Here is a 26,223-nt window from a genome sequence, read left to right on the forward strand (position 1 = left end):
TACTTTCCCTCGGCTCTTAACGATTGCCTCAGATCGTATCTTTGATGGATCTCGCAAAGGAGCCATAACGTCTCAAGAGCTTCTCAAGAGCTCGCTCAAGCTCTCCCCTGTCTTGATGACTCTAATTTATAGAGCCATTAACCACTCGTCTCTTTCACCCAGCTTCTCGGGAAATTTATTGGTCTCCAGCCTCTTGCTCTGCCTGGCTCTAACGTCGGCTCGGCGCTCGAAGGATTTACTGTATCGAGTACTAAAACCATTTCTATCAACGTCTTGATCACTGTTCCTTTGAAGGGGGGGAGGTGGTTTCTCGTTTGAGCTCTCCGAACTAACTTCGAACAGGAATGTTTCTTTATGGAAGGAGATGGTGTTCGCTTTCCCTTCAGAAACATTATGGTTTAGTCAGGCACGTGCTAACATCGCGAACGTGTATAGTCACCCTCGGCGTGGCTATATCATCGTCAGCCAGAGAGAAGATTGCAGTGTTGTCCAAATCCTTCATGGCCCGTTAAGTGCACCCTCGAAGTTGGAGGAACCTCATAAAAAGTTCTTGGAGCCGTATGTAATAATATATATATATATATATATATATATATATATATATATATATATATATATATATATATATATATATATATATATATATTCTTGTATAACCCCAGGACTTCTTACTCTGAATGGATTCTTGCAGCTTCCAGGCTGCTCTACTTAATCTAGTAGCATGAAAACGATGGACTCCTTTGAAATAAGATATTCTATGACGATGATTCAGCTTCGCTGAAGGTGACTTTTCACTCGCATTGTAACCTCAAGCAGATCGAGTCCACTAACATTTTATATATATATATATATATATATATATATATATATATATATATATATATATATATATATATATATATATATATGTGTCTCCGTAAAGAAAGTGTGTGTCAAAGGAGCAATAAGCGTTCGGTAACTTCAATATGATAGTTGTATCGTGGGCTTATCCTTTTCTCTTTTTAGGAGAAAAATACATACATTTAAATACGTTTCCTTCTATGTGTAACTACGTGCAACAGTATCCCTATTCATGCAATCATAATCACTCTTTGACCCTCTTCGAGACGTGACATTATTCCACCTCTCTCATGTCTTCTTTACTCTCTTCCCTTCTCGTGTATTCATTCTTTCTTTCTTCCATCCCTCGTCTACGTTTATCCTCCCTCATCGCTCCTTCTGTTCCCCTATAATCATCCTCCTCTTTCCCTCTCTTCTTCGACGTATATCTGTTTCATATTCCCTTCCTCCCTATTCCATACGTTTGCATTTTTTTTTCTACCCCAGTTCTCTTCCCCTGTGTTTATCATTCTCCTTCGCACTCCCACACTGTGCTAAACTCTCTTTGTATCTTTATGTCTGTCTCAAACTCTCCACGCACGTCCAAAATCTCCGGTCTTTAAAAACGCCTTCCACCTGGTCCCAGCCATCTCTCCATGAGGCATCTTTCCCTGCCTTAACCTCTTTGTAGTTCGCGTCATTAACTATTATCACCTCTCATTCTACTCTCGTTCCTCCTTTATCATGTATGACTACGAACTCCTCCTGTTCTTATCCTCCTCTCTCCTCACCCTTAGCCGTAAGTTTCATCCGGTTGTTCTCCATCTCTGAGGACAATCATCCTAACAGGTGTGACGTTCCCTGTTCTTCAGCTACTCTCTGTGGCGCGTGTGGGTCGTCTCGTCTCGTCTCCGTACGTTCCTCCCACTCGAGTACCACCATACTGTCTTCTCGAGCTATATACTCTCTCACATCACCGTTGATACGGAATTACTGTCATGATGGCGTAGGATCGTCTTTCGCACTTATCGAGTAATCTCCAGTTTCTTAACTCTCTCACATCCCTCCCTCTCTCAGTCTCTGTTATCATCCATATTTCCTCCCTCCACCCACAACCCCGTCCCTCCATCTCCCTTTCTTCTCAAGCTTAAACTCTCCTCATCTCCCTCCCTTTAACACCCGCATTCATCTCTCTCTCTGTCTCCCATCCCCGCACACAGGAAGCGCAGATGGCACCACCCGCACTCTGGCCTCCCCGACCAAGGCTTCATCCTCGGTCTCCGGGTCCGAGACCGAGACTACGGAGGACGAGACCGAGTCCACCGACACGGACAGCGACTTCTTTGGTCCACCCGAGATCAGGGCTCCCATCCAGACTTGCCTCAAGTTCAAGAAGTACACAGTAGACGACTTCAACTTCATCAAAGTGCTCGGGAAAGGAAGTTACGGCAAGGTATATTTACTTCATGTTTTCGTTTGACTTTGAAGAGCTTCTCTTCTCTGAAGATATATATATATATATATATATATATATATATATATATATATACATATATATATATATATATATATATATATATATATATATATATATATATATATATATATATTTTCTTTTATTTCTGAGACATTTCAGTTGCCCAGCAAATCCCTTATTATGTCACTGAAATTGATCTTATTTTTGTAGTAATGCTTCATTGGATATGTATAACGAGTGATAGACTCCTTCTCACGAAGGTGCAAATACGATGAAAGACTATAACTTCTTCGCTGGTGAGGTCAAACAACATCACGTAATTGCTATATCTCAAGATTTCCACCAAATCATGATTGTCAATGTTAACTCAAACAGCCACGATTCCAGTTGGCATCACCACAGAACAATGGCATTATCTTTACTAACGTTCATTTGCCTTCATTTCGTATGGATAAGAGTCATTTGGAGTTGAGCTCTCTCGCCAGGAAGTAATTAATTTCCTTACCCCCTACCTTAATTGGGTGACAGTGGTTGAGTGGAGAGAGAGAGAGAGAGAGAGAGAGAGAGAGAGAGAGAGAGAGAGAGAGAGAGAGAGAGAGAGAGAGAGAGAGAGAGAGAGAGAGAGAGAGAGAGAGGCTCGCCTCCCGTCGTTGTGGAGTCAACGTCTCGGACCTGGCATGATCATAAGGGTACCCTCCCAGTCAACCTAGCTGGGGTGGGCACGAACTCACACATAAGTCAGGAAGACAAAGGCCTGGTGCTGACAACATTACTTCCTTGTGTGCCAAGGCTGCGACTTCAGCGTGTTATGTAACCACGCTGGTCTTTGTGGGGCAGTGTAGGCTCTCAGAAAGGGTCATTTTCATGAATACGTAAATACAGTACACTACAAGATTACACCCACACACAAAAACAACAACAACAACAATAATATATATATATATATATATATATATATATATATATATATATATACACACACATTATCCCTGGGGATAGGGGAGAAAGAATACTTCCCACGTATTCCCTGCGTGTCGTAGAAGGCGACTAAAAGGGTAGGGAGCGGGGGGCTAGAAATCCTTCCCTCTCATTTTTTTTTTTAATTTTCCAAAAGAAGGAACAGAGAAGGGGGCCAGGTGAGGATATTCCCTCAAAGGCCCAGTTCTCTGTTCTTAACGCTACCTCGCTAATGCGGGAAATAGTGAATAGTATGAAAGAAAGAAAATATATATATATATATATATATATATATATATATATATATATATATATATATATATATATATATATATATATATATATATAATATGAATGTGATGTTTTATCTATATGCTCGGGACTATGCTGACGCCACCACAGTACATATCTGCTATATCTTGTACTATATTGTACCAGTGACCTACAAAAGTTCTTTTGTGCGTATTCAGCAGTGGCTGTGGCGTATTATATTGTGAGGAAGATATCTGAGAAGTATTTTTACAGTGGCGGTGGCTGGGGAGCTATAGCCTTGTGACATACGGTATGTATGTTGTATGAAGTACGTATACTGTATTGTAATATTCATCGACTGATAAAACGACTGTATGACGTCAGAGTCATTGCGATTCTCTTTCCTATGCTTTTGTTCAGTTGCGATTGTGAGGAAATAAAAAGATGCTTGAGTTCGGTTGCGATTGTGAGGAAATGAAAAAAAAGAAGAAAATACTTGCGAGTGTTGTGGGCGTAGTTTAGCTGTAGCTACACTTGTATGACTCTTGGCTGAGCTGTGTGGGTTAACAGAGGCTTTTCTTATGGTATGGTCTTATTTGACGGGATAGCTTAGTTCTTCATCCTCTAATCCTTCATTAGTGATCAAGAACATAAACTCTACGTGACAAATTCACCTCGCACAGTAAACATGAAATACCATTTCTTTTCTTCTCTTTAGGATCATTTCCGACAGAATAACTTACGTTTCTGCTTCTTTTGAACTCAGTAAATAAAAAAAAAAAATGTCCTTTTCGATTATCATTATAATCATATGACACTAAATAAAAGTCATGGTTAACCAGCGTTTTTTCTTTTTTTTTTAGAATCGTTCAGAATGTTTTCAAAACGAAAACTTTCTAAAGTTTCTAAACAGATTTTTCTTTTCATCCGTTAACGATTTTTCATTCAAGACATATTGAATCTTTTTTTTCAATTCATTTTTTTCCTTTAATTTTTAACGAGTGTTTATAAACCGATATTCCTGTACTGCTTTCCTACTGTGAGACATTCTTTCATCAACCTGTCACCATATAACCCCAAGAAACAGACTCAACGTAAAAACCTCCCCCAAAAATACTTCAGTTGAATAATGGCATATCCATCAGAAATGTAGCCAGAAGAATTTACTTTACCGGTCTGAGAGAAGAGAGTGGTATTCATCATAGTCTTTTTCTGTCATTTACGAACACTGGAGACGTCACCTCTTTAATGTGGGTTGACAATTTCTGTCAGTTTCGTTCTCCTCGAACCATCTCGTCCGTGATGAACACGTCACGGTTAATGGTGAAAGGCCAGCACCATCCCCGTATCTCCGTGAGACAGGAAGTTGTTGCGTATAAATTTCAAATTTCAGAAAAGAGAATCATAAAGAACCCTTTCCTCTTGAGGGCTTTTTATAAAGGAAGGAAAGGAAGGAGAGAGAGGGAGGGTTTTCTCTGAATATCGCATGGACTCTGTATGAGTACAACGCCGATGGATGTGAGCGCCACATGGATACTCATTCCCGGCGCCACCCCGCCACATATGAAATAGCATCCCCTCTTCCCCCTTTCCAACGAGGCGCAAAGCTGTATTAGAAAAGGTCCAGAAGAGGGCAACAAAGATACTACCGGAATTAAGGGAACTGAGCTACAGCGAGAGTTTATACAAGCCATTGATTTGTCCACCATGGAAGAGAGAGAGAGAGAGAGAGAGAGAGAGAGAGAGAGAGAGAGAGAGAGAGAGAGAGAGAGAGAGAGAGAGAGAGAGAGAGAGAAGAGTAAGGGGAGACTTGATCACAGTCTTAAAGATATCAGACCAGTCAAAAGTGAACAGTTCATCAGAAGATGCAGGGGACAGAGCAATCACAGGATATAACAGCGAAGTAAGCGAGAGCCTTGTTAGGGAAGATGTGTGGTAAATAATTGAACAGTACGAGAGAAGCGGATGACTGAAGCACACTGAATGAGGATACGATGAACGTTGAGAACAAACAGAGGTTTACATTGTTGTATGAGGGTAGAAAATGTTCAAGAGCTGGGGCTCGACGAGCGTAAGGCTTACAAATGGGCAATTACACAGTCAATCTGGCTAAGGTATTCAAAGGAAAGAGTTCCAAAGGATGACGCGAATATATGCTGGTAACTTAATAACAAATGAAAAAGTGCGTTCACAGTGGAAGACACTATTGCGTCAGCATTAGCGATATACCCTTATAAGGTATATTATAAATGCTTTAGAAATTTAGAAGTAGACGAAAGATAGTCATTTTACTTTAAATAACCTTCAAAAAACTCGTAAATTGCGCGATCACTTTACGTAACGCCAAAGATCACAAATACTCACTTTTCACCCAAAGATTTCCACAGTGTGTACATGGATGGGTTGTGACAATGGGTTTTATTACCGCAGGTGATGCTGGCGCAGCAGAACGACTCGGAGAACTACTTCGCCGTCAAGTGCCTGAAGAAGGACGTGGTGCTGGAGGACAACGATGTGGAGTGCACACTTATTGAAAGGAAGGTTCTCAGTCTAGGCACTAAGCATCCTTACCTCTGCCACCTCTTCTGCACCTTCCAGACGCCGGTACGTACCCAACACTGCACCAGTCTAATACCTTCAACCTCCTGTTCAACTCTAAACCTCTTTCACCCAAATCAGTTCGGCGTTGTCAGTGCCAATCTCATGTCTTAAGCGTTGTTCAATAAGCGCTGTGCTTTCCATTGGTCTTAGGTAACCCATTGAGCAGGTCTTTAGGTATCCCCGTAAGTACATCCGTACGTATTTCCAGTTAGTAGGTCATTAGGCATCCCTGTTAAGTAAACCTGTAGGCATTTCCAGCAAGGAAGTCTTTAGGTGTTCCAGTACGTAGATCTTTAGCTATCCTAGTCAGTGAGTCTTTGGGTATTCCAGTGCGTAAGGCTTTAGGTATTCCAGCTCTCTCTTTCCATTTATGGCCAAGAGGCTGCAACTATCCCGGTTTAATCTTGTAGATCCATGCCTGTAAAGTACGCCTTTGATGCTAATCTTCCCTGCAGTCCAGGATTGTAGGGTCCTTCTACCTCACATACCGGGTAGCGTGTGGCAGTCGCCATTCTTCCCACTTTCTTCACGTAGATGCTAGAGTCCGACGACTCTCTAACCTTCCAGTCTTATCTTTACATCTTTAAGCCAACCAACAGACGAAGTCTCTCAAGGACTTACCTCTTATCTCTCATGTTCCACGCCTCGTCTTTTCACACGTAGTAACAGTCTATGGTATTATCACACATGAACAGCTCGACCGTGAGGCCAGGGTTGGAAAGAAGCTTATTTCTCGGGTTGGTTCTCCTCGACTCTCGTAAAGCTTTGAACATGTAATCGTACCCAGGGGATCCACACACCCTACTACTGTCCAGTAGAAGATGTCCAACGTGCTTATACTTCCACACACTCACAAATTTCAGTAATGCATGTTCGTTGATTTGATGAAGTTTCTGTCTACTGCGTTTAAAACCCGCCTACAACAGAACTGTAGTCTCTCTGATCATAAGTTAGTGGGGTAATGTCTTTAAAGAGTTTCAAATCCTTTGCATCTCGCTTTTAAAGCCTTACGGTTTCGAGTATAAATCTCTCCAATTCCGATTTTGAATTCCATCTGTATCACTAAAGAAGCTTAGATTCGTAGAGTGTAAAATTTGTAAAAAATTTCACGTTCTCTATAATTCACGTCCAGGTCACTGATCTACAGAGGTCATGGCAAATTATATATCATAAATCGGAATATCATATCAGTCATGGAACGATCGAATATTCTTTTCTTAATCATTTAAGAAGTGAATCCCATTTAAGAACGGAATCCTCTTTAAGGGAATCCCATAGGGCTGGAAGGTCCTCCCCAGCATGTACCCCTAACTGTATTTTGAGGTGGGTTTTGATCGCCTGTTGACCGTGGGATAGAGTATCTGAATGCAGGGAGTAGCGGCCTTGCAAGTCCACCCTGCGTGAAATGGAGGATCAATCCCCCTCTTTTCAAAGCTCTCAACACCAGTGCGACTTTCTGGCACAAGGGATTAAAAAAATTTGGCAAAAGAGACCAAAAGCCAGTTGGAACTCCAGTCCTCGAAATGAAAAAAAATATATATATAGATGGAACAGAAAAACTGGAAAAGATTCGAAGGTAAGCAACAGAAAACAGAAAAATAGGCTTGCTGGAAAAGAAAACAAAATAAAGGAGAAAAAAAGTATGAAAAAACATACCAAAACCAAATAAGATTAAACCCGAGAGAAACAGGATGGCAAACAAAGGAGTGTCGGACATAAACCAGAAGTCAGGCAAACCACAGCAGAGAGCAATGCCACACTTACCCCAGAAATAGAGTTGCAGCGTGGAGAGGAAAGCCATAGCGCCATGACCAACGAGAGAAGAGAGCACATGACCCGTATATATTTCATCTTCTTGTGTCTCCCATATGCACTATGTAACTATCATGGACGATGTGTGAAAAAAGGTATTTTCTTATTAAAAAAACCCGCAAATTGTTCTTTTTTTCTGGGTATGATGAATACAGAGGGTCGTGCCTACGACCGACCAAGCAACTAACTTCGTACCGCGTTCGAAAAGGGATTACGCAAAGATTACCAAGGCTTTGATGAGTGGAGTCACCATGGTAGTAGCTTTCCAAGACCACCACAGATACACTCACTCTGACGCACTCACCATCTCTGACGCACTCAGCATCACTAACGCATCAATCTGCAATGCTCCTTCTACCATCCCTACTGACACATTCGCTTCAGCCACTAACACACTTAACACTATAGACAGACGCATACACCTTCACTGATATATTCATCCATCACGAATGTCACACACATCATCACCACCACTGATACGTTCATCATACTGACACACTTACCACCACTCGCCACCAATGACACTCACCACCACCATCACCACAGACACACTCACCAGTCTATTGCTGTAAGGGAGGGTGGACACTCACCAGTCTGTGGCTGGAAGAGAGGTTGGACACCAACCAGTCTGTGGCTGGAGGAGAGGGTGGACACCCACCAGTCTGTGGCTGGAAGAGAGGTTAGACACCAACCAGTCTGTGGCTGGAAGAGAGGGTGGACACCAACCAGTCTGTGGCTGGAAGAGAGGGTGTCTGGAGAAAGTATGACTGAAGCAGCGCTGATGCGCATCTCTGGAAGTTCCCTGGAATGGCTCCTGGAAGGTTTCCAAAAAGTTCCTTGCTTCGTTCTTGCTAGTGCCAAAGTCATATCCCCTCCCCACAGAAATGACAACTGGATCCACATGACTATTTTCCCTTTCATGGGCCAAAATAGGAAGACATTAACGTTTGACTTAAATATCTCGTCTTGCTCTCTTCTGAATTCTCTCGGGGAAGCTCTATCATGTGGGCATCAACTTCGGAGAACGGGTCACCTCAAAGTGACACATGCATAATACAGGAGATTTTTCTTATACGGGAGACACTGGAATCCAATCCCCGTTTTCTCCATGTCCCTAATGGGATAGCTTTTTTCTATACGAAACGTATAAGCTCACATCAGCATGTGTGCCATGTTTTCATCTCAGGATGAAACACAAGCATTGGTAAACTCGGAGCCAGACAGACGCGTATAGATGAAGAGCACAGATTTTGAGATGCCTTTCTGGTGGTTTTTGTACAAGCCTTAAGCATGTACTATACAAAAGAATATATCCATTGGAAAAGCTTGGCCATCTTACAGTAGCTTGTCCTTATGAAAAACAGTTCATGTTACGATGACTTTGAGTGGCTTTCCATCGTATGGATCTCCGCCAGTATGCTGGTAACTACGATAGTTGAATCCAGAACCCAATCCAAATGCAGGTATTTCATTTTTCATGAGACTATTTCAAAAAAAGGCTTTTAAAAACAATCGCTTCCATCATCTTTTAATTTCAACACGCAACAATGAAAAGGAAAGTATACGAGTATGTTCCATAGTACAGAGAATGTAGATTCCTATTTCTTTTTCTCATAAAGTTCTAGTCTCTCTCTCTCTCTCTCTCTTCTCTCTCTCTCTCTCTCTCTCTCTCTCTCTCTCTCTCTCTCTCTCTCTCTCTTCCCCCCCTCTCTCTCTCCCTAAACGATTTTAACAGACGTGAACAAAAGACAAAAACTAAGGTCTATAGGAATCATTAATGCCTCAGTCTTCTCTCCTCTTCGTTGCAATCAATGATTTTTTGTGTGTGTGTGTGTTTGTAATGGCGCAGGCGTTTCGAGGAAGAAATGTGTGTGTAAGAGAGAGAGAGAGAGAGAGAGAGAGAGAGAGAGAGAGAGAGAGAGAGAGAGAGAGAGAGAGAGAGAGAGAGAGAGAGAGAGAGAGTGTGTGTATCAGCAGACTGCAAACAACACACCATCTCACAACTTTGCACTGATGCTGCTGCTGTGGGTTTCTAACAAAACTGATCGTCTGTGGGGAGGGGTACAGTAAAGAGTCGTGGAATATTAACTAAATCCCAGAAGATTCACCACAGGGATATAACAACTGAAGTGGGCACAGAAATTCAGAAATACGTGCTATTGAAATGTTCACAAACCAGGAAGTACACACACACACACACACACACACACACACACACACACACACACACACACACACACGTAGCAAACAAACAGCTAAATACACAAAATCCAAACACATCAACATGCAAACACAAACACGAGCACATATCCAATGTCAAAAACCTCCTTCCAAACCATTACCAGCGAAACTCCCTCTCAGCAGTTTGAATTCCCCAAGTTGAATAAACACACACGGATGCCGGAGAAGACTTAAAACGACTGGGATGAGTATGGTAAGTCTCTTGAGTGGTATGGGTTATGAAGACGGGGGAAAAGAGGGGAAGCCCTTGATCTGATTATCACACTGGAAGACAAGAGGTGTTGAGGAAGACATGGTAGCTACTTCGCTTACCTCTTAAGGGGACATGATATAATTACCATACACTAATTCCTGGATGTCAGAAAGGGGATTCCAAAGGAAGAGAACGTAATATGAGGCTTCAGCATTGAATTCCAGTCACGAATGAAGCAAAGGACAGCGCATTTTGTCGGCAGCTGAGTTGTGGTGAGGCCCAAGACACCCACAAAGCCAAGACTAAAAGACAAAATCAATGAGGATAGTAATGATTAATTCAAGAGCATGAATGGGAAAAATGTGACATCAAGAGCTAGGGGCACCATGGGTGGAAGAATCACTCCTCGTCAAAAAAAATTGGTAAACGAAAATAGGAAATCTCGTCCAAACCTGCTCTGGTAAGACGTGGAACCAATTTAGGAAAGAACGACGAAGAAATAGAAAGAAAAGAGGACTGGATGAAAAATATGGTGGCAGTAAAGAAGGAAAGCATAAGGAAATGGAAGTTTTGGGAAGGGAGAGAGAGAGAGAGAGAGAGAGAGAGAGAGAGAGAGAGAGAGAGAGAGAGAGAGAGAGAGAGAGAGAGAGAGAGAGCGAGCGTAGATGAACTCGATATAAACTTGGAAAGGAGACATGGAAAATATAATTCCTTACAAAAACCCACATGCTCAGGGTGGTGAGGGGAACTGAAAACGCACCCTGGCTGAAAGTTTATTTCATGGTCAGGAAAGAACAGAGAAAAATGAACAAGATCAAGATAAAAGTAAGGGGGTGTGAAAGTATTCCAACCGTTTCAAAATAGTGACTTAGAGGAACGGAGGGAGCAGACATATGACAATGAGAAATAAAGTGATTATGACAATGATCATGTAAGAAGAATTAGAGAATATAATGATTAGGAAAATATCTAAGAAAAAAAGGAAGGTATGAGGAAGTTGGAAATAAGTAATGAACGCGAGTGAAAAAAAAAGAAAAGGTCACTTTTGGCGAGGCGACTGTATCATCGCCAAGTGACCAAAATGGCGAAAAGGAAGGGCAGGGCTGGCCAAGTGCGACAGCACAAGTGGCCAAAATGATAACGTCATGCATTAGGAACCTGACAGATGACCCCAACAGTCGAGGAGGAGGATATCCCGAGGGAGGGGAGATCGCTATCTTCTGGTGGACGAACCTGCGGGAGTGAGACCATCTTGAGGTTCTCAGTGACCCGAAGACCTGAAGGGACCGGCAGGACTCAGGAGGAGGATTCCGAACACCTGCTGCGAGAAATCTGGAGGACCTCAAGCCACCAATGGGAATCTGGCGAACCTAAGAAATCTGTGTGATTTGAGAAGGGAGTGGAACGCTGGAAAAGAAAAAGAAGAAGAAAGCTTTGACCCCCTGGAGACTCGGAATATGGTAGAACTGGGCATCCAGGGGGCATCAGGAAGCCTTGAAAGTCTTTGGAACTTTTAAGTTCTTGGGGACTCGGGAGAACTGAAGAACAAAAGAGACCCTTCTCTGTATAAACTCGAGAAATGAGAAACACTGGAACAACGAATCAAACGCAATGGACCAAAGGATTCTATGGAATTCGGTATGGAGATAAAAGATGCAATTCCAACGATAAAAAAGAATTCTGAAAGACCAGAGAAGTGAATAAGGGTAAAATCCGATAAAATGAAAAGGAGAAAAATATCATGAAGACTAAAGTTCTCCAATGGCTAAGAAGAGAAGAGCGTAAGGAGATCTGCATTACGAACACCATAATGGGTAAAAATGGCTCTGTGAGGCGTAGACTCATCAAGCAAAGATAAGAATGAACCAGAAAAACAGCTCAGAAAGAAACAAAGCTTTCACGTTGAAAGAGAAAACAGAAATATCACGAGATATACTGTGGAGAAACGCGACGTAAGCAAACAATAGAAAAATAGGGGAATCCTTCAAAATAAAGAACAATGCAGTTTTTCAACGCAAGGCGAGCTACCCGTGCCCATCATAACTGGTTCAGAGAGGGAGAGGTGAGAGACAGGGAGACGGGGAAAAAGAGGGCAAGAAATATAGAGATAGAGATAGATAGATAGATAGATAGATAGATAGAGAGAGAGAGAGAGAGAGAGAGAGAGAGAGAGAGAGAGAGAGAGAGAGAGAGAGAGAGAGAGAGAGAGTTGACTTTCCAGTGTTACTGTGATCACAAGCATAGAATTCCCATCCCCAGCGATAAGGAACTCTGTACTTGCGCTCGTACCTTTGGCACTCCTGTCGACTGGACATACGCGAGGAAAGGGGAAGGTGGGGTTGGTTGTTGGCTGGTTGGATGGGGGTGAGGGGCAGCTATGTCAAAATGTTTCTGTCGACTCTTGAGCTCCTCCACCATTTGTGGCTATGGACCGACATACCTGGGTAGAGTGTGTGTGTGTGTGTGTGTGTGTGTGTGTGTGTATCAAGGCAAGGCGTTGATAAGTAGTGAGGGACCTCAGTGTTGGGACCAGTAATTTTATCACAGAATTATCAGGACAAACTGAACCACGACTGAATACACTTGTTAACGATGTCCAGCTCATGAGTGACGTGAGGAACCAATCACGTGTGCACCATAAAGGATTCAACAATTTTATTTGGAATTATCCTCCTGCGTCCACAGCAAAAGCCGCTACCAACCGAATCAGATCTTTTAAAGAAAACAAAAGATATTTAACATTCCAAAATAGTGAAAGTATTTATACAAATTTAAAAAAAAGAATAAAAAAAAATAATGGAGCTTTTTTTTAAGTTGAAATGATAAAATCCTTCCAATTACAAAAAAAAAAAAGTCATCTAAAATAAATCACAGCTTGTGTAAAATACTGGTTTCCTTCGGGCAACCAATCAGACAATAAGCGTCACAATTTTCTTTCAACACGACCTTGGGGTTTAAAACTTGTGCAACATGCAACGAAACCGAAATTCATTTTCTTTTTCACGTCAGCTGAGACGGCACGGACAACTGAGGTCCTAATCAAAGCCATCCCATCAAATATATATATCTCCCCTGATGATGTGATTATTACACGAAAGTGCACTTGGGAACTTTTCGTGTTTCATTTTCCCCGTGGACTCATAGGAATATATATATATATATATATATATATATATATATATATATATATATATATATATATATATATATATATACATTACCCTCGCCTGAGCCAGCTATCCATTTCATCGGCAAACTCCATGAGGCGGATGAACAGCTGGGTTAGTGTGGCCCGACTGCCGCAACCAGGATTCGAAGCTATTCGCTCGACCCTGGGCGGCCTGTGAATGCGTCACGGTCAAGAACGCTAACCGTTACACCAATGGGGCTGACGCAACTCAGCACAGATAATGGTAAAGTAAAGAAGATGAGAAAAAGGATGAGATCAGAACCAACTAAGTCTGCCAAATGATGGATGCAAGTTAAAAAGGACACTAGAGACATCTCTTTTGTTGTCCAACGGATCGCCAGTAATTCACAACCAGAGAAGGTTGTTGATGTGGTTGATGTCTACACTGGGATTAACGGATCTCACAGGACATGAGAGGAAGCTGGGCTAAAAAGGTGTCTGGAAGGATGTGAAAGAACGTTTTTCATGTCGAGTGGTAGACGGGAAGCAAAACTAGACAGAGAGTCTGAGTTTTGGAGATAGGGTTGGGAGACTGGACCCAGCGAGTGTACAGATCCTTTCCTACGTACACACATGGAGTACTATAAACGCTCAAACCGAAAACCACAACGATAGAAAGACAACGACAGACAGACAGACAGAGAGACAGACTGACATACAGACTTGCATGCATACAGACAGACAGACACGCGCACACACAACACGAGTGTAAGACTTTCCCCCCGTAACTCGCAAATAGTAATCACGCTAGTATCCACAAACATAGACACACACACACACACACACACACACACACATACGCACACACACACACACACACACACACACACACACACACACACACACACATACACATGAATTATATATATTTATCCAAACGTACACAAACAAAGCAACACAGCCACGGACCCACACCACCGCCACGCAGTGCCGGGAGCAGCAGCAGCAGCAGCAGGAAGCAGAGCAACAGAGCTGCAGAAGCGGCAGAGGAAGCCGGGAAGCGGCGGCCAGGTTGGCTGGCATCCAACACTATATTAGCCTGTAGCTGGGTGGCTGGGGGGAGGGATGGAGGGAGAGGAGGGTTCGAGGCCTTTCCCCCCTCCCTCTCTAAGCCGGACACAACAGCCCCTCCCCTGCACCTCACCCCTCCCACCGTTCTTCACCTCTGCATAGCTGCTTGGTGGTGGCCATGGTGGCGGTGGGAGGAATTTGACGGTGGGGTGTGGAAGGGTGACACATGGTGTGTGTGTGTGTGTGTGTGTGTGTGTGTGTGTGTGTGTGTGTTTCAGCGTTGTAAAGAATACCACTGAGGCGCAAACTCTCTGGAGAAAAGTGTAGCACTGGGAAGAAAAGAGGAAGCGTTGATGTTTTAGTTGCTACGAAATCAACTGGAATGGGAGGATATGTTAAGAGACGGAGATTAAGGGAAAGGATGGGATGGAGATGATTCGCTGGCGGGCACACCTGGTGTGGGGTTTCTTAAGGCAGTGGGGGAGCCTCGGTGTTATGTTGTGATCCATGGATCACTGAAAGGGGTGTAAGGAGGTGAAGAACTCCCCTTTAAGTAAGCAGTGTTCTGAAAGGTAATGCGATCAAGTGGGTTTTAAGTGGGGAATGCTCATGTGTGGTTTCTCTTGTGGGAGAGTGGCCGTGGTGAGGGGGTGTGCATGGTGAGGTAGCCTGGGTGGTGGGGCAACGGGCTCGGTGAGGGAGTGAGTGTGGTGAGGTAGATGGACTGGTAAGGTTAATGAATGTCGAGAGGCCGAGAGAGTGTTGATCATGGCGACATATAAGGATATATATATATATATATATATATATCCCTGGGGATAGGGGAGAAAGAATACTTCCCACGTATTCCCTGCGTGTCGTAGAAGGCGACTAAAAGGGGAGGGAGCGGGGGGCTGGAAATCCTCCCCTCTCAATTTTTTTTAATTTTCCAAAAGAAGGAACAGAGAAGGGGGCCAGGTGAGGATATTCCCTCAGTGGCCCAGTTCTCTGTTCTTAACGCTACCTCGCTAACGCGGGAAATGGCGAATAGTTTGAAAAAAAAAAAAAAAAAAAAAAAAAAAAATATATATATATATATATATATATATATATATATATATATATATATATATATATTATATATATTATATATATATTTCAAGATATAAATGCAACGAACATCTCAACCAACCATCGTTTTACTCTCAATAACAAGTAAAGTTTTCCCTTCTCTCTCTCTCTCTCTCTCTCTCTCTCTCTCTCTCTCTCTCTCTCTCTCTCTCTCTCTCTCTCACACACACACACATACAAACACACACACAGAAACACATACATGCCTGCTGCTCAGTCTGAAAACTCGATGACTTTCTATTTTGTTCTCTGACGTTTTTTTTTTCCTTCTTTTTTCCCTCCAAACTTGCAAAATGACAGCAGAGTCCAGCTTTCATTTTCAGTGACGGATTCCTCAGCGATGATGGTATCCACATAAAGCTGGCAGCAAGAACACCATCCACACACTTTTTGCCCGCATCCATCGACCCTTCATGCCACGACGCGACTACCTACAAAGAAGACACTAAACACTTCCTTGCCCATTACCCTGCACTCTCTGCACGTAGACGAACACCCTACATCACCACAACATTCCATGACCTGTGTTTTCGCGCACGGTGGACGTGGCCAGCTTCGTAAGCGCTGCAGGAGCCTCAAAAGGATAGAAGGGACCCCTGGGGTGAGGAGTTAGGGGCACATGGGCATCTTGTGTAGGAGGCAAGCAAGACGAGTCTCACAATGAAGCAGCGTCGATAATCCTCATTCTAAAACGGAGGACAGCCCAGGGAAGAGTAGCGTTTACAAAATGAATTTCTGATTTTTTTCTTCTTTCAAAACTGATCCAGTTTTACTCGGCGTTTACTTAAAGAGGGAGCACAACAGTTGTCATCACAATGATGAAAAATGATTTCTTTCCAAGTAAGGGACAGCATGTACGATCGTCACACTTCAAAAGACAAAAATATGATCCTCAATAATACGTTTCCGCCTTTACCAAGAACTCTGGCGAGGTAATATTCCCAGATGATATAGGGTAGGTGGGAGGAGGAGGAGGAGGAGGAGTAAGAGGAGGATGAGAAAGAAGAACAGGAAGAGGAGGAGAAGGAAGAAGAAGAAGAAGAAGAAGAAGAAGAAGAGAAGAAGAAGAAGAAGAAGAAAAAGAGGAGGAGAAGGAGGAGGAGGAGGAGGAGGAGGAGGAGGAAGAGGAGGAGGAGAAGGAGAAGGGGTCCCTGACATTCACAAAGCCCCACACTCAAGAACCCATTCGTAGGAAAAAAAAAAGTCCTATGTCCTTATATTCCAGTTCCTTGCCATTGATATGAAAGGGAAAGTTTACCTGGCTTTCTCGCAGGGTCAACAAAACAGGTCCACCTCTCTAGGGTAATAATACTCCCAACGTGTCTTTTTGTTGTGGGGGTAAGGGGGTGGGTGGGAGGGATGGTGTGGGGTTCGGGGGGTGTGGGTGCTGTGTGGGGGAGTCTCTTTCCGGCTGTTGTCGTCGGCTGTATGGAGGGGCAAGACCTCCCCCACCCACCCAGACCGCTAATAAAGCTAAGAGTCCGTTTATGGATCATTCAGACCCACTCACTCGTGTGATGGACCAGGGACCTTAAAATGGGCAGTTGTTCGACCCTTCGTTTATCGCTGGCCCTAGGGGGGTGCGAGGATTGTGGCCGGGGTCTGGGGGTTTGTGGGTTGGAAGGTGGGGGACGAGGTTCAGTGGTGGGTAGGGAGGTGGTAGAGGATGGAAGAGGTGTGGTGTGGTTAGTGTTCTGTGATGCGTGTTGTTGGCGGTGTAATGGTTGAGGAGGAGGAGGATGGAGATGGTGGTGAAAAATGGCAACAGAGAGAGAGTGTGTGTTGTGTGTGTGTGTGTGTGTGTGTGTGTGTGTTTACAGGAGTTGGTACGGTGGTGTTGTGTGATGGCGGATACTCTGCGTGAATGACGTGTGGTTGTTGTACAGTGTGGTAGTGTGGAAGCGCACATCCTCGGCAGTGAGGTATTGTCCTGTTATGGTAAAATGGTGGTGCGTGGTGCACTGGTGTATGGGAGAGGGTGGTGCAGCGGTGCATACTGTAGTGGGTGTGGTGGTGCATGCCGTATAGTGTGATGGTTGTGGTAGCGTTGGTGTCGCTGTGCTTAACGTGCTTGATGCATAGTGGCATACGGTAATGTAGTGGTGTGCTGTGAGGGGTGGTAGATGATATATAAGAATTGCCTCATTAGGATTATTCTTTCATAGGTTAATTCCTAGTCATTAGTATAGTCACGCAATGCACATTTCATGAACACATCTAATATCACCAAAAGACGGAAGTCCGCACACTTTCACACAAGCAGAGTCGCAGGAACACTAACACAAAACACGTCCCAACACCTCCCCATACAGCACAAACAGGTAATCGAGAATAGCATATAAACAGACTCACAAACATACACATATACACACATGCACATACACGTGTACATTCTCCCTCATCTACGTCCTTCGTATATATTCACAAACCGACCCACTACGATACGTAAGCACATATAAGTAAGTTATACGCATAAATACGACAGTGAGCATCATAGGAGTCAAGAACCCGGAGCGATTGGAAAATGAACCCACCAAAAAAAACCTTCGAAATAGTTTGTGAAAAGAAGGACATCAATTGAGCGTGAGGGTGAGTGACCTTTGAAAAGTTCAACCCAGGGATCATTCTTTTTTTTTTTTTCCTTGAACAAGAGTCAACGAATGAATCTTTTTCCCTCTAGAGTCAGCCGTCAATAACGGATAACTAACATGTTTCAAATGATTCCTGGATTAAAAAGAGATCCAGAATATTGCCCCAGGGCGCCATTCGAGAGGTGTATTATTACCTTTTTGATCTTCATTTATCTAAAAACGTTTTTTCTGATTTAGTTAATAAAAAAAGAGAAGAAATCACTGCGAACCAAAACGTTTCTTCTCATCTTGTTAATCATAAGAAGAAATCACTGGTACGCAGAGCGTTTCGATTTCCCTTCCATCATTCATTACAAAAAGAGAAAAAGAAAAAATCACTAGCAGCTTTTCTTTGTTATAAAGAGTGTTTTGATTCCACGTTTTTTAATCTGTATTTTTTCCGCCTGTCTTTCCGTCTGCCTATTCGACTGTCAATTTTCCTCAGGCCGACTTTTCTGTCGATCTATCTTTAATACTGCGTATCTCTCTATTTCTAACCTCTAGTTTCTCTTTCTCATTTGTGTCTGTCTGTCACCCTTCCTTTATCACTTGGTCCTCTTTCTCATTCTGTCTGTCAGTGTTTATGTGTCTGTCTGTCTGTCTGTCTCATCCAGTCCACCAAGTCATGTGGCGAGTCCCATCCCCTTCTCATTTGTCTGTCTGTCTGTCTGTCTCTCTCTCTCTCTCTCTCTCTCTCTCTCTCTCTCTCTCTCTCTCTCTCTCTCTCTCTCTCTCTCTCCTCCTTTATCTCTCTGTTCTTCTCTCTCATTTCAACCGTCTGTTTGCGAGTCCGTCTCACCACCCAGTCATTCAGGTCACTGGGAGGGTCAATGCTAATTCCCCTCCCTTACTTCAACGTGGCGCCAACCACGGCCAGGTTCAAGAGAGGTCACTCCGTCTGACCTACAACACCAGTCTAAACATTACGTATACCCTGGACTAGAACAGCCGCGAAATGCTAGACGGAGACTGCTGGAAGTTTTCCCATTACGGAGCTAAACCCCTTTTTTCTGACAACTTGACTGGCGTTAGCGACTTTAAGATTAGATTGAAGCTCGGCTTGAATATTAATGAGTTAGTGGCAAGTTTGTGTGTGTGTGTGTGCGTGTGTGTGTGTGTGTGTGTGTGTGTGTGTGTGTGTGTGTGTGTGTGTGTGTGTGTGTGTGTGTGTGTGTGTGTGTGTGTGTGGAAGGTCAGAGTATGTGCATGTTTGTTTTTTGCTTGTGTGTGTATATATATATATGTATATATATATATATATATATATATATATATATATATATATATATATATATATATATATATATATATATATATATAGATATATATATAGATATAGATATCCCTAAGGATAGGGAAGAAAGAATACTTCCCACGTATTCCCTGCGTGTCGTACAAGGCGACTAAAAGGGGAGGAAGCGGGGGACTGGAAATCCTCCCCTCCCGTTTTACTTTTTCCAAAAGAAGGAACAGAGAAGGGGGCCAAGTGAGGATCTTCCCTCTAAGGCTCAGTCCTCTGTTCTTAACGCTACCACGCTAAGGCGTGAAATGGCGAATACGCATGAAAAAAAATGTATATATATGTATATATATAAATATATATATATATATATATATATATATATATATATATATATATATATATATATATATATATATATATATATATATATATATCCCCTATGGATGTTTGTGACTGTTAGTCAATGTGTCTGTATATATACATACATAAAGGCTGTGGCACACTGTGTTGTATTAGTCGACTGATAGTGGCTTAAGAAAACCAAAATAGTGAAAATCATTAAACATTTATTACAAGATTAGCCTCAGATGTTCGTATGTGACTTCCGCTCCATCTATCGCTTAAGTCTCTGATGGTATAATCCACCCAATCTATCGCTTAGTCTCTTTCCTTTTTTTAAGATAAGCATGCAAACAAACAATAATCTAACACACAAAAGAAAACACACACGAATCTAAAAAAAAAGATAAAAATAAGTCTTAAGCAATCTTGATTTACTGGCGAAAAGCTGTTTTCTGAACAAACAAATATCCCGGAGGAAATGTTTTCCTGTGAACAATAAGTCTCTCATCATTCTAAAGCTGCGATGCTACAACAGGGCAGTGTGTACCTTATCCTTCTCCATTTAGCTGAACTACAGCTCTTCACAAAACCCCTTTACGTACCGCCAGCTACATAAATGGCCTTCCTTTATAGCTATTTTCCCGGTGGCTGACATGCCAGAGGTGTGGTGGTGGTTGAGTGAGCAGGCAGGGAGCCTTCTGCTGTACTACCATCGTGTTCCCTAACCTTACAGATGAACAGTTTGGTGTCGGAGGACTGGCCCTCGGCAGATAATCTCCTCATACAATGTTAGGTCGTCTGTCATCTTGGCCTCCGCATATACCCGTTCTTAATATAGCCATCTCTTGTCTCGCCGTGTTGGGAGAGAGGCTTTTTACATTCTCGTTCAGTGCGAAGTGAAGTTATGATGTTCATATGTGGGGTGGCTATGCATATCACATGTTTACAAGGAATGTAGGATGAAGCAGCGATATTCTTTGATGATCTCATTTTGAAAGAAATTTGGCAACAAGAGTTTCGTATGAGAGACGTCCGTTGGAAGCAAAAGGTTAACAGTGATTGACAATAAATGTAAAATCATAAAATCGCGTCGTCAAAGATGATTTTTTTTTCAATATAAAACGTCATTATATTCACAATAATCGTACCATGGTTCATTATCACAAGGTTTTACGATCCCCATGTCTGTGGTATGAACCATTAATGATAATATACATGCCGTTGATATCATATGAACTTCAACCTTATGAATAGATTATCTTTTTTTCTGCCACTGATTACTGCCTCATGCTGTTGATTCCCACATTTCACTCGTGGTAGCGACTTCAAAAAAGAACCAGGGCAAACATGGACAAACTTATGTTTTTGAAGTTGGTACAACTTATCTTCACTGTCAACAGACAGTATCAAGCTGTACGGAACATATGTCTCATTTGTTTAGGTTTTTGATGAAACCCGCATTGAAGACGGACAGTTGTGACACACGTCATCGTCTGGTGGTAGAAATTATCCTCACTCTCTGAAGTTGCTGCCCCACTGACTGAGAATCACACTAATCTTGACGTACTAGTCCAACGCTGTATCTCAAGACTGTCCTCAGCGGGCCATTCCGATAGAAGATCAGACTCGCAATTAATCCCATTCTTGTTTACGAAGGATAGATAATGAGTGATTTACTGGCATGGAAATCCGCTGGAGATTTAGACTGCAGAGCCTAATTAGCTTTTCTCTTCCTCGTGAAAGATTAGAGAGGAAGACTCCAAAGAACGCGTGTGATGGCCGATGATATGCGAACTCCTGCGTTCCTTTGCTTTCCTCACTAGGTTTCTGGGTCTTGGGTCGGAGTGTGGCATTCCTACACTGCACAGATTACAGACCCACTGCTGATCGAGGTTATATATATATATATATATATATATATATATATATATATATATATATATATATATATATATATATATATATATATATATACATATATATGTACACCCGGAGGAAAAGAAATCATCAACTTCTTCCAATCCATGGGTTTCCATCTTACACTTCCTTGAGGACGCTCATCAACTCGACGTGTCAAGGGAAGATATTACGAAAAGAAAACATAATTGATCTGCCAGCCGAATACAGCGGCTGCCTTGTTCATTACGGCAAGGGCGGCGCCCTAATATGATCCTCTTCTTCAGCTCAGAACGTCGCTGATCAATGTCGGTTAACAAGCAGGCAAGCAGGCAGGCAGTGTTCCCTCGTTCCATCGCTTCAAGTATCTTAATTAGGCGATTAAGTCATTAGGCTCAGAGGTCAGTGATTAACCCACGGGTGATAAATGAAGCAACTGAAGCAGGTTAATGACTTTCGCCATTGAGAAGTTAATTAATGATCTTTATTTAGGTGGCAGTTCGTGGTATAGAGTGGTGTGCGAGAGTGGTGATCTGGGTGTGTGTGTGTGTGTGTGTGTGGGGGGGGGGGTAACTGCATGCCTGGGGCTGGTGACTAATGTGTGCTTTGGCAGGATGACCGGCGTTGGGATGATGGTGTGAGAGTAGTAGTGATAACCTGTCTCTTGGGATGTGGTATGTGCGTGTGGGGAGTCTTGCCTTGTGGTTTTGGGGATGATGACCTATCTGTGGCAGTGATAACCTGCGGTGATTAGAAGTCGCAATGATGACCTGTGTGGTGATGAGAGGTCGCGATGATGACCTGTGTGGTGATGAGAGGTCGCGATGATGACCTGTGTGGTGATTAGAGGTCTTCATGATCACCTGTGTGTGTGACCTGTGTGGTAATTAGAGGTCGCAATAACGACCTGTGTGGTGATTAGAGGTCTTCATGATCACCTGTGTGTGTGACCTGTGTGGTAATTAGAGGTCGCAATAACGACCTGTGTGGTGATTAGAGGTCTTCATGATCACCTGTGTGTGTGTGTAGGGGTGAGGAAGACCCGGTACGACGACCTCTGTGTGTGTAGTGGGGATGACCAGGGCGTGTGAGGGGGCAGCGACCTAGTAACTTCCACGACCGTCACAAGGGAAGGTGTTCGTTGGCCGTTTCAGCTCGTGCGGATGTTCGGGGGATCTGTCTGTTGGTCCAAAAGAAAAAAAAAGAAGGAAAAACCCCTTGGGATTTGAAGCTAAAGGTGTAAAAAAGAAATACAAAAAAAAAAAGAGCGAGAGAAAAATGATATCAGGTCACAGCATCAGACTTTTTTTCAACTTTTTATTTTTTTTTGGCTTCGGTTGTTTCTAAATTTTGAGAGAATCTGCCTTGATGGATGGGTTGAATTGGTACGGTAACAGATAATCGACTTTCGTGGGTGGGTAGGCTAACTGGCTGGGAGACTGATGAGTTGATGAAGTGAATTTTATGAGCGGGTTGATTAATGGGTCAAGCTTATGGACTGATGAGTGGATTGGGATATCTGTTATTATAGATAAGATTTTATTATATATATTCTTTCTTTCAAACTATTCGCCATTTCCCGCATTAGCGAGGTAGCGTTAAGAACAGAGGACTGGGCCTTTGAGGGAATACCCTCACCTGGCCGAATTCTCTGTTCCTTCTTTTGGAAAAAAAAAAAAAAAAAAAAAAAAAAACGAGAGGGGAGGATTTCCAGCCCCCCGCTCCCTCCCCTTTTAGTCGCCTTCTACGACACGCAGGGAATACGTGGGAAGTATTCTTTCTCCCCTATCCCCAGGGATATATATATATATATATATATATATATATATATATATATATATATATATATATATATATATATATATATATATATAAATATGTGTGTGTGTGTGTGTGTGTGTGTGTGTGTGTGTGTGTGTGTGTGTGTGTGTGTGCGTGTGTTATCGAACTCCGCTGAGGTTACATGCGGATGAAAAGTCACCTTTGGTAAAGCTGTTACCACTGGGAGGAGGAGGAGGAGGAGGAGTAGAGTCTCGTCAAAGAACTGCTCATTCCAAAAGAGTCAACAGTTCCGATCCCACAGATCTGATGGGTCAATAACTTTACACTCAACTCCCTTGGAGAAAGCTACGTTTCTCTAAAGCCTTTGTCTTATTTATCGCAATGCCATCCTAAATCACTCGGTCACCCTTTTCACTATCCACCATTTACCTCGTACAAAACTGGGTATTCTTAACACCATCGTGCACCCTGCAGACGAGAAAAATGAAACTCCGGATACCACAGGGTTCCAATACATATATATATATATATATATATATATATATATATATATATATATATATATATATATATATATATATATATATATATATATATATACACAAACGTCATTAGTAGCGTAACCTGTGCATTAATGCATCTTCTACTTAGCAACGACACCAATTAATTTCTCATGATATCATCCATGTCTCATACATACCCTTAGCAACAGCTAGTGAAAATAAGAAACTGGACAGGCATGTAGTGATTGAATAACGAAATTCATTAGACTCATACGAAATTTTTTCTGGAGTCACTGTAGACGAGAGACATAAAGGGGAATATGACACATTCACCCATTCAGTATTAGCTTATCAAACTTTTGGGGAAAAAGTCTTACCGATAAAGAGAACACACTGAGAAATATTCACTACTCGGTAACACACCATCATAACTAACATCTTTATTATGGACACCTGGGTTCTCCATGGGGAACACGATAGTCGACAAAATAAGCATAAGATAAAGATCACACGACATTATAAGAGCCTTCGCTGAAATCCTTAAAAGTCTTTATGTTTACAAAGTAATCCATCGCATCTCTTGCACTCAACTGAGTCTTGTTCACGATTCAGTTCCTTCTGACAACACAAGAACCCATCGCGTGGGCCATGATTACCGTACAGGAAACATTAATATTTGCTCTTCAAACACGTCCCTCTCGATCTTAAAGAACAACGAGGTAAAGTCGTCCAGCTGTTGGAATTCGCCGCAGAATGAATGAATTACTCAACGAATAGGATGATTAGTCCTGTCCGCACAATGATGAGTCTCTGCTCATCGCAATATATCAATGTCACCAGTTCACTGTCACTGTACGTCAAATTTCCCGGCAAGGTACTGATGCATTGTAACACCATCAGTACATCATGATATATATATATATATAATGTTTCTTTAGCATCGTACGTAACAGCAAAACTCCATCCACATTTTCCCTGAACACCATCAGTTTATTCTGGTATATACCTTCCTAGGATAGATATAATTAGTAAAATGTGGCGGCAGAAAGAAACAACACATTAATCAAGGAGATACAGGCAGTCTCCCTTAGTAGTGAGCCTCCTACTCCCCTTCATCAAATATCATCTTACACACTGTAATCACCATCCTGTGTATCTTCCAGCTGGCACATTTATAAAAGAAGAAAAAATCTTGTATTGCATTTGGTATGGATTTTCCTCAGCCTTGTTGCTTGTTCTGCAGGTGTCCGATGGGCAATTGCTACATAGAGTGTGTGGTCTTAGAATCACCACCTGAAGAAGGTGTTAAAAGATTGTCAGGTTGGCGGCGGATGTGGCTTAGAGTGTGATGGCCCTAGCTTGCCCTGGCAGATGGTGGGCCAGACATCTCCCCACGTCGTAGATCGCTTCCTTACTATAGACAGAGACGGTCTTGACCATCTGGGTCACTTTGGAGACTACGTCATCACACCCAAAGGTCATGGTGTTGTGCCACCGTGCTCAATGTGTTTACAGTTGTGATCGAGATGTTACAAAAAAAGGTTGCCCAAATGCATTCCTCGTACGCAAGTTGTTGCTCATGGCGAAACCGATGCCTCTATCTGCTTAGTATACCTGCGTCATGCATCGTCTGTTGGTCTGCAATTCTTGCGTCGGGCACCGGGAAGGCCTCATGAGGCAACAACTTCAACTTTCGTGAGGAGGTGCCGCTCGCTGACCTCCTTGGTCAGCTGTGTGTAGCTGAGATAAAACCAAGCTATAAATTTCCTGGGTAAATAAACCAGGAACTACGGCCTATAAACTATGAATCATGAACTATGACCCGTGCCTGGAGCTAAAGTCATGAAGCTGAAGTTGGTAGGTCATTCGCCTGTGCTAAGTGAGGTGGGGAGGTGGGGTCACTGGCCAGAGATCAAAGTGCAGGGGTGGGTTGTGGGAAGGGTCATTGGCCGGTGTTAAGGAGGTCAATCGACGGAGTTCACAAGGTCAATGGTCGGAGATCAGGCTATCATCACCATAATGTCAGGAGTTAATTGGCTGGAACAGAAGGGGGCCATTAGCAGAAGCTTGGGAGGTCATTAACCGGGGTTGAGAAATCACTGACCGAAGGTCATGGACCAAAATGTTCCACCGGTCATTGACCAGAGTTGAGAAGTCGTTGGCC

The 26,223-nt window shown here is 42.7% G+C and overlaps 1 protein-coding gene across 1 annotated transcript in view; it reads left to right on the top strand.

Moving 5' to 3' along the window:
- LOC139760561 (uncharacterized) overlaps nt 1-26,223 on the top strand; it is a 93,845-nt gene that overhangs the window by 55,700 nt on the left and 11,922 nt on the right. Inside the window, 2 exon segments of the mRNA XM_071683905.1 lie at nt 2,040-2,272; nt 5,936-6,109. Coding sequence (XP_071540006.1) covers nt 2,040-2,272; nt 5,936-6,109 — 407 coding nt within the window.

The sequence above is a fragment of the Panulirus ornatus genome, chromosome 37, assembly GCF_036320965.1.
Source record: "Panulirus ornatus isolate Po-2019 chromosome 37, ASM3632096v1, whole genome shotgun sequence".
NCBI lineage: Eukaryota > Metazoa > Arthropoda > Malacostraca > Decapoda > Palinuridae > Panulirus > Panulirus ornatus.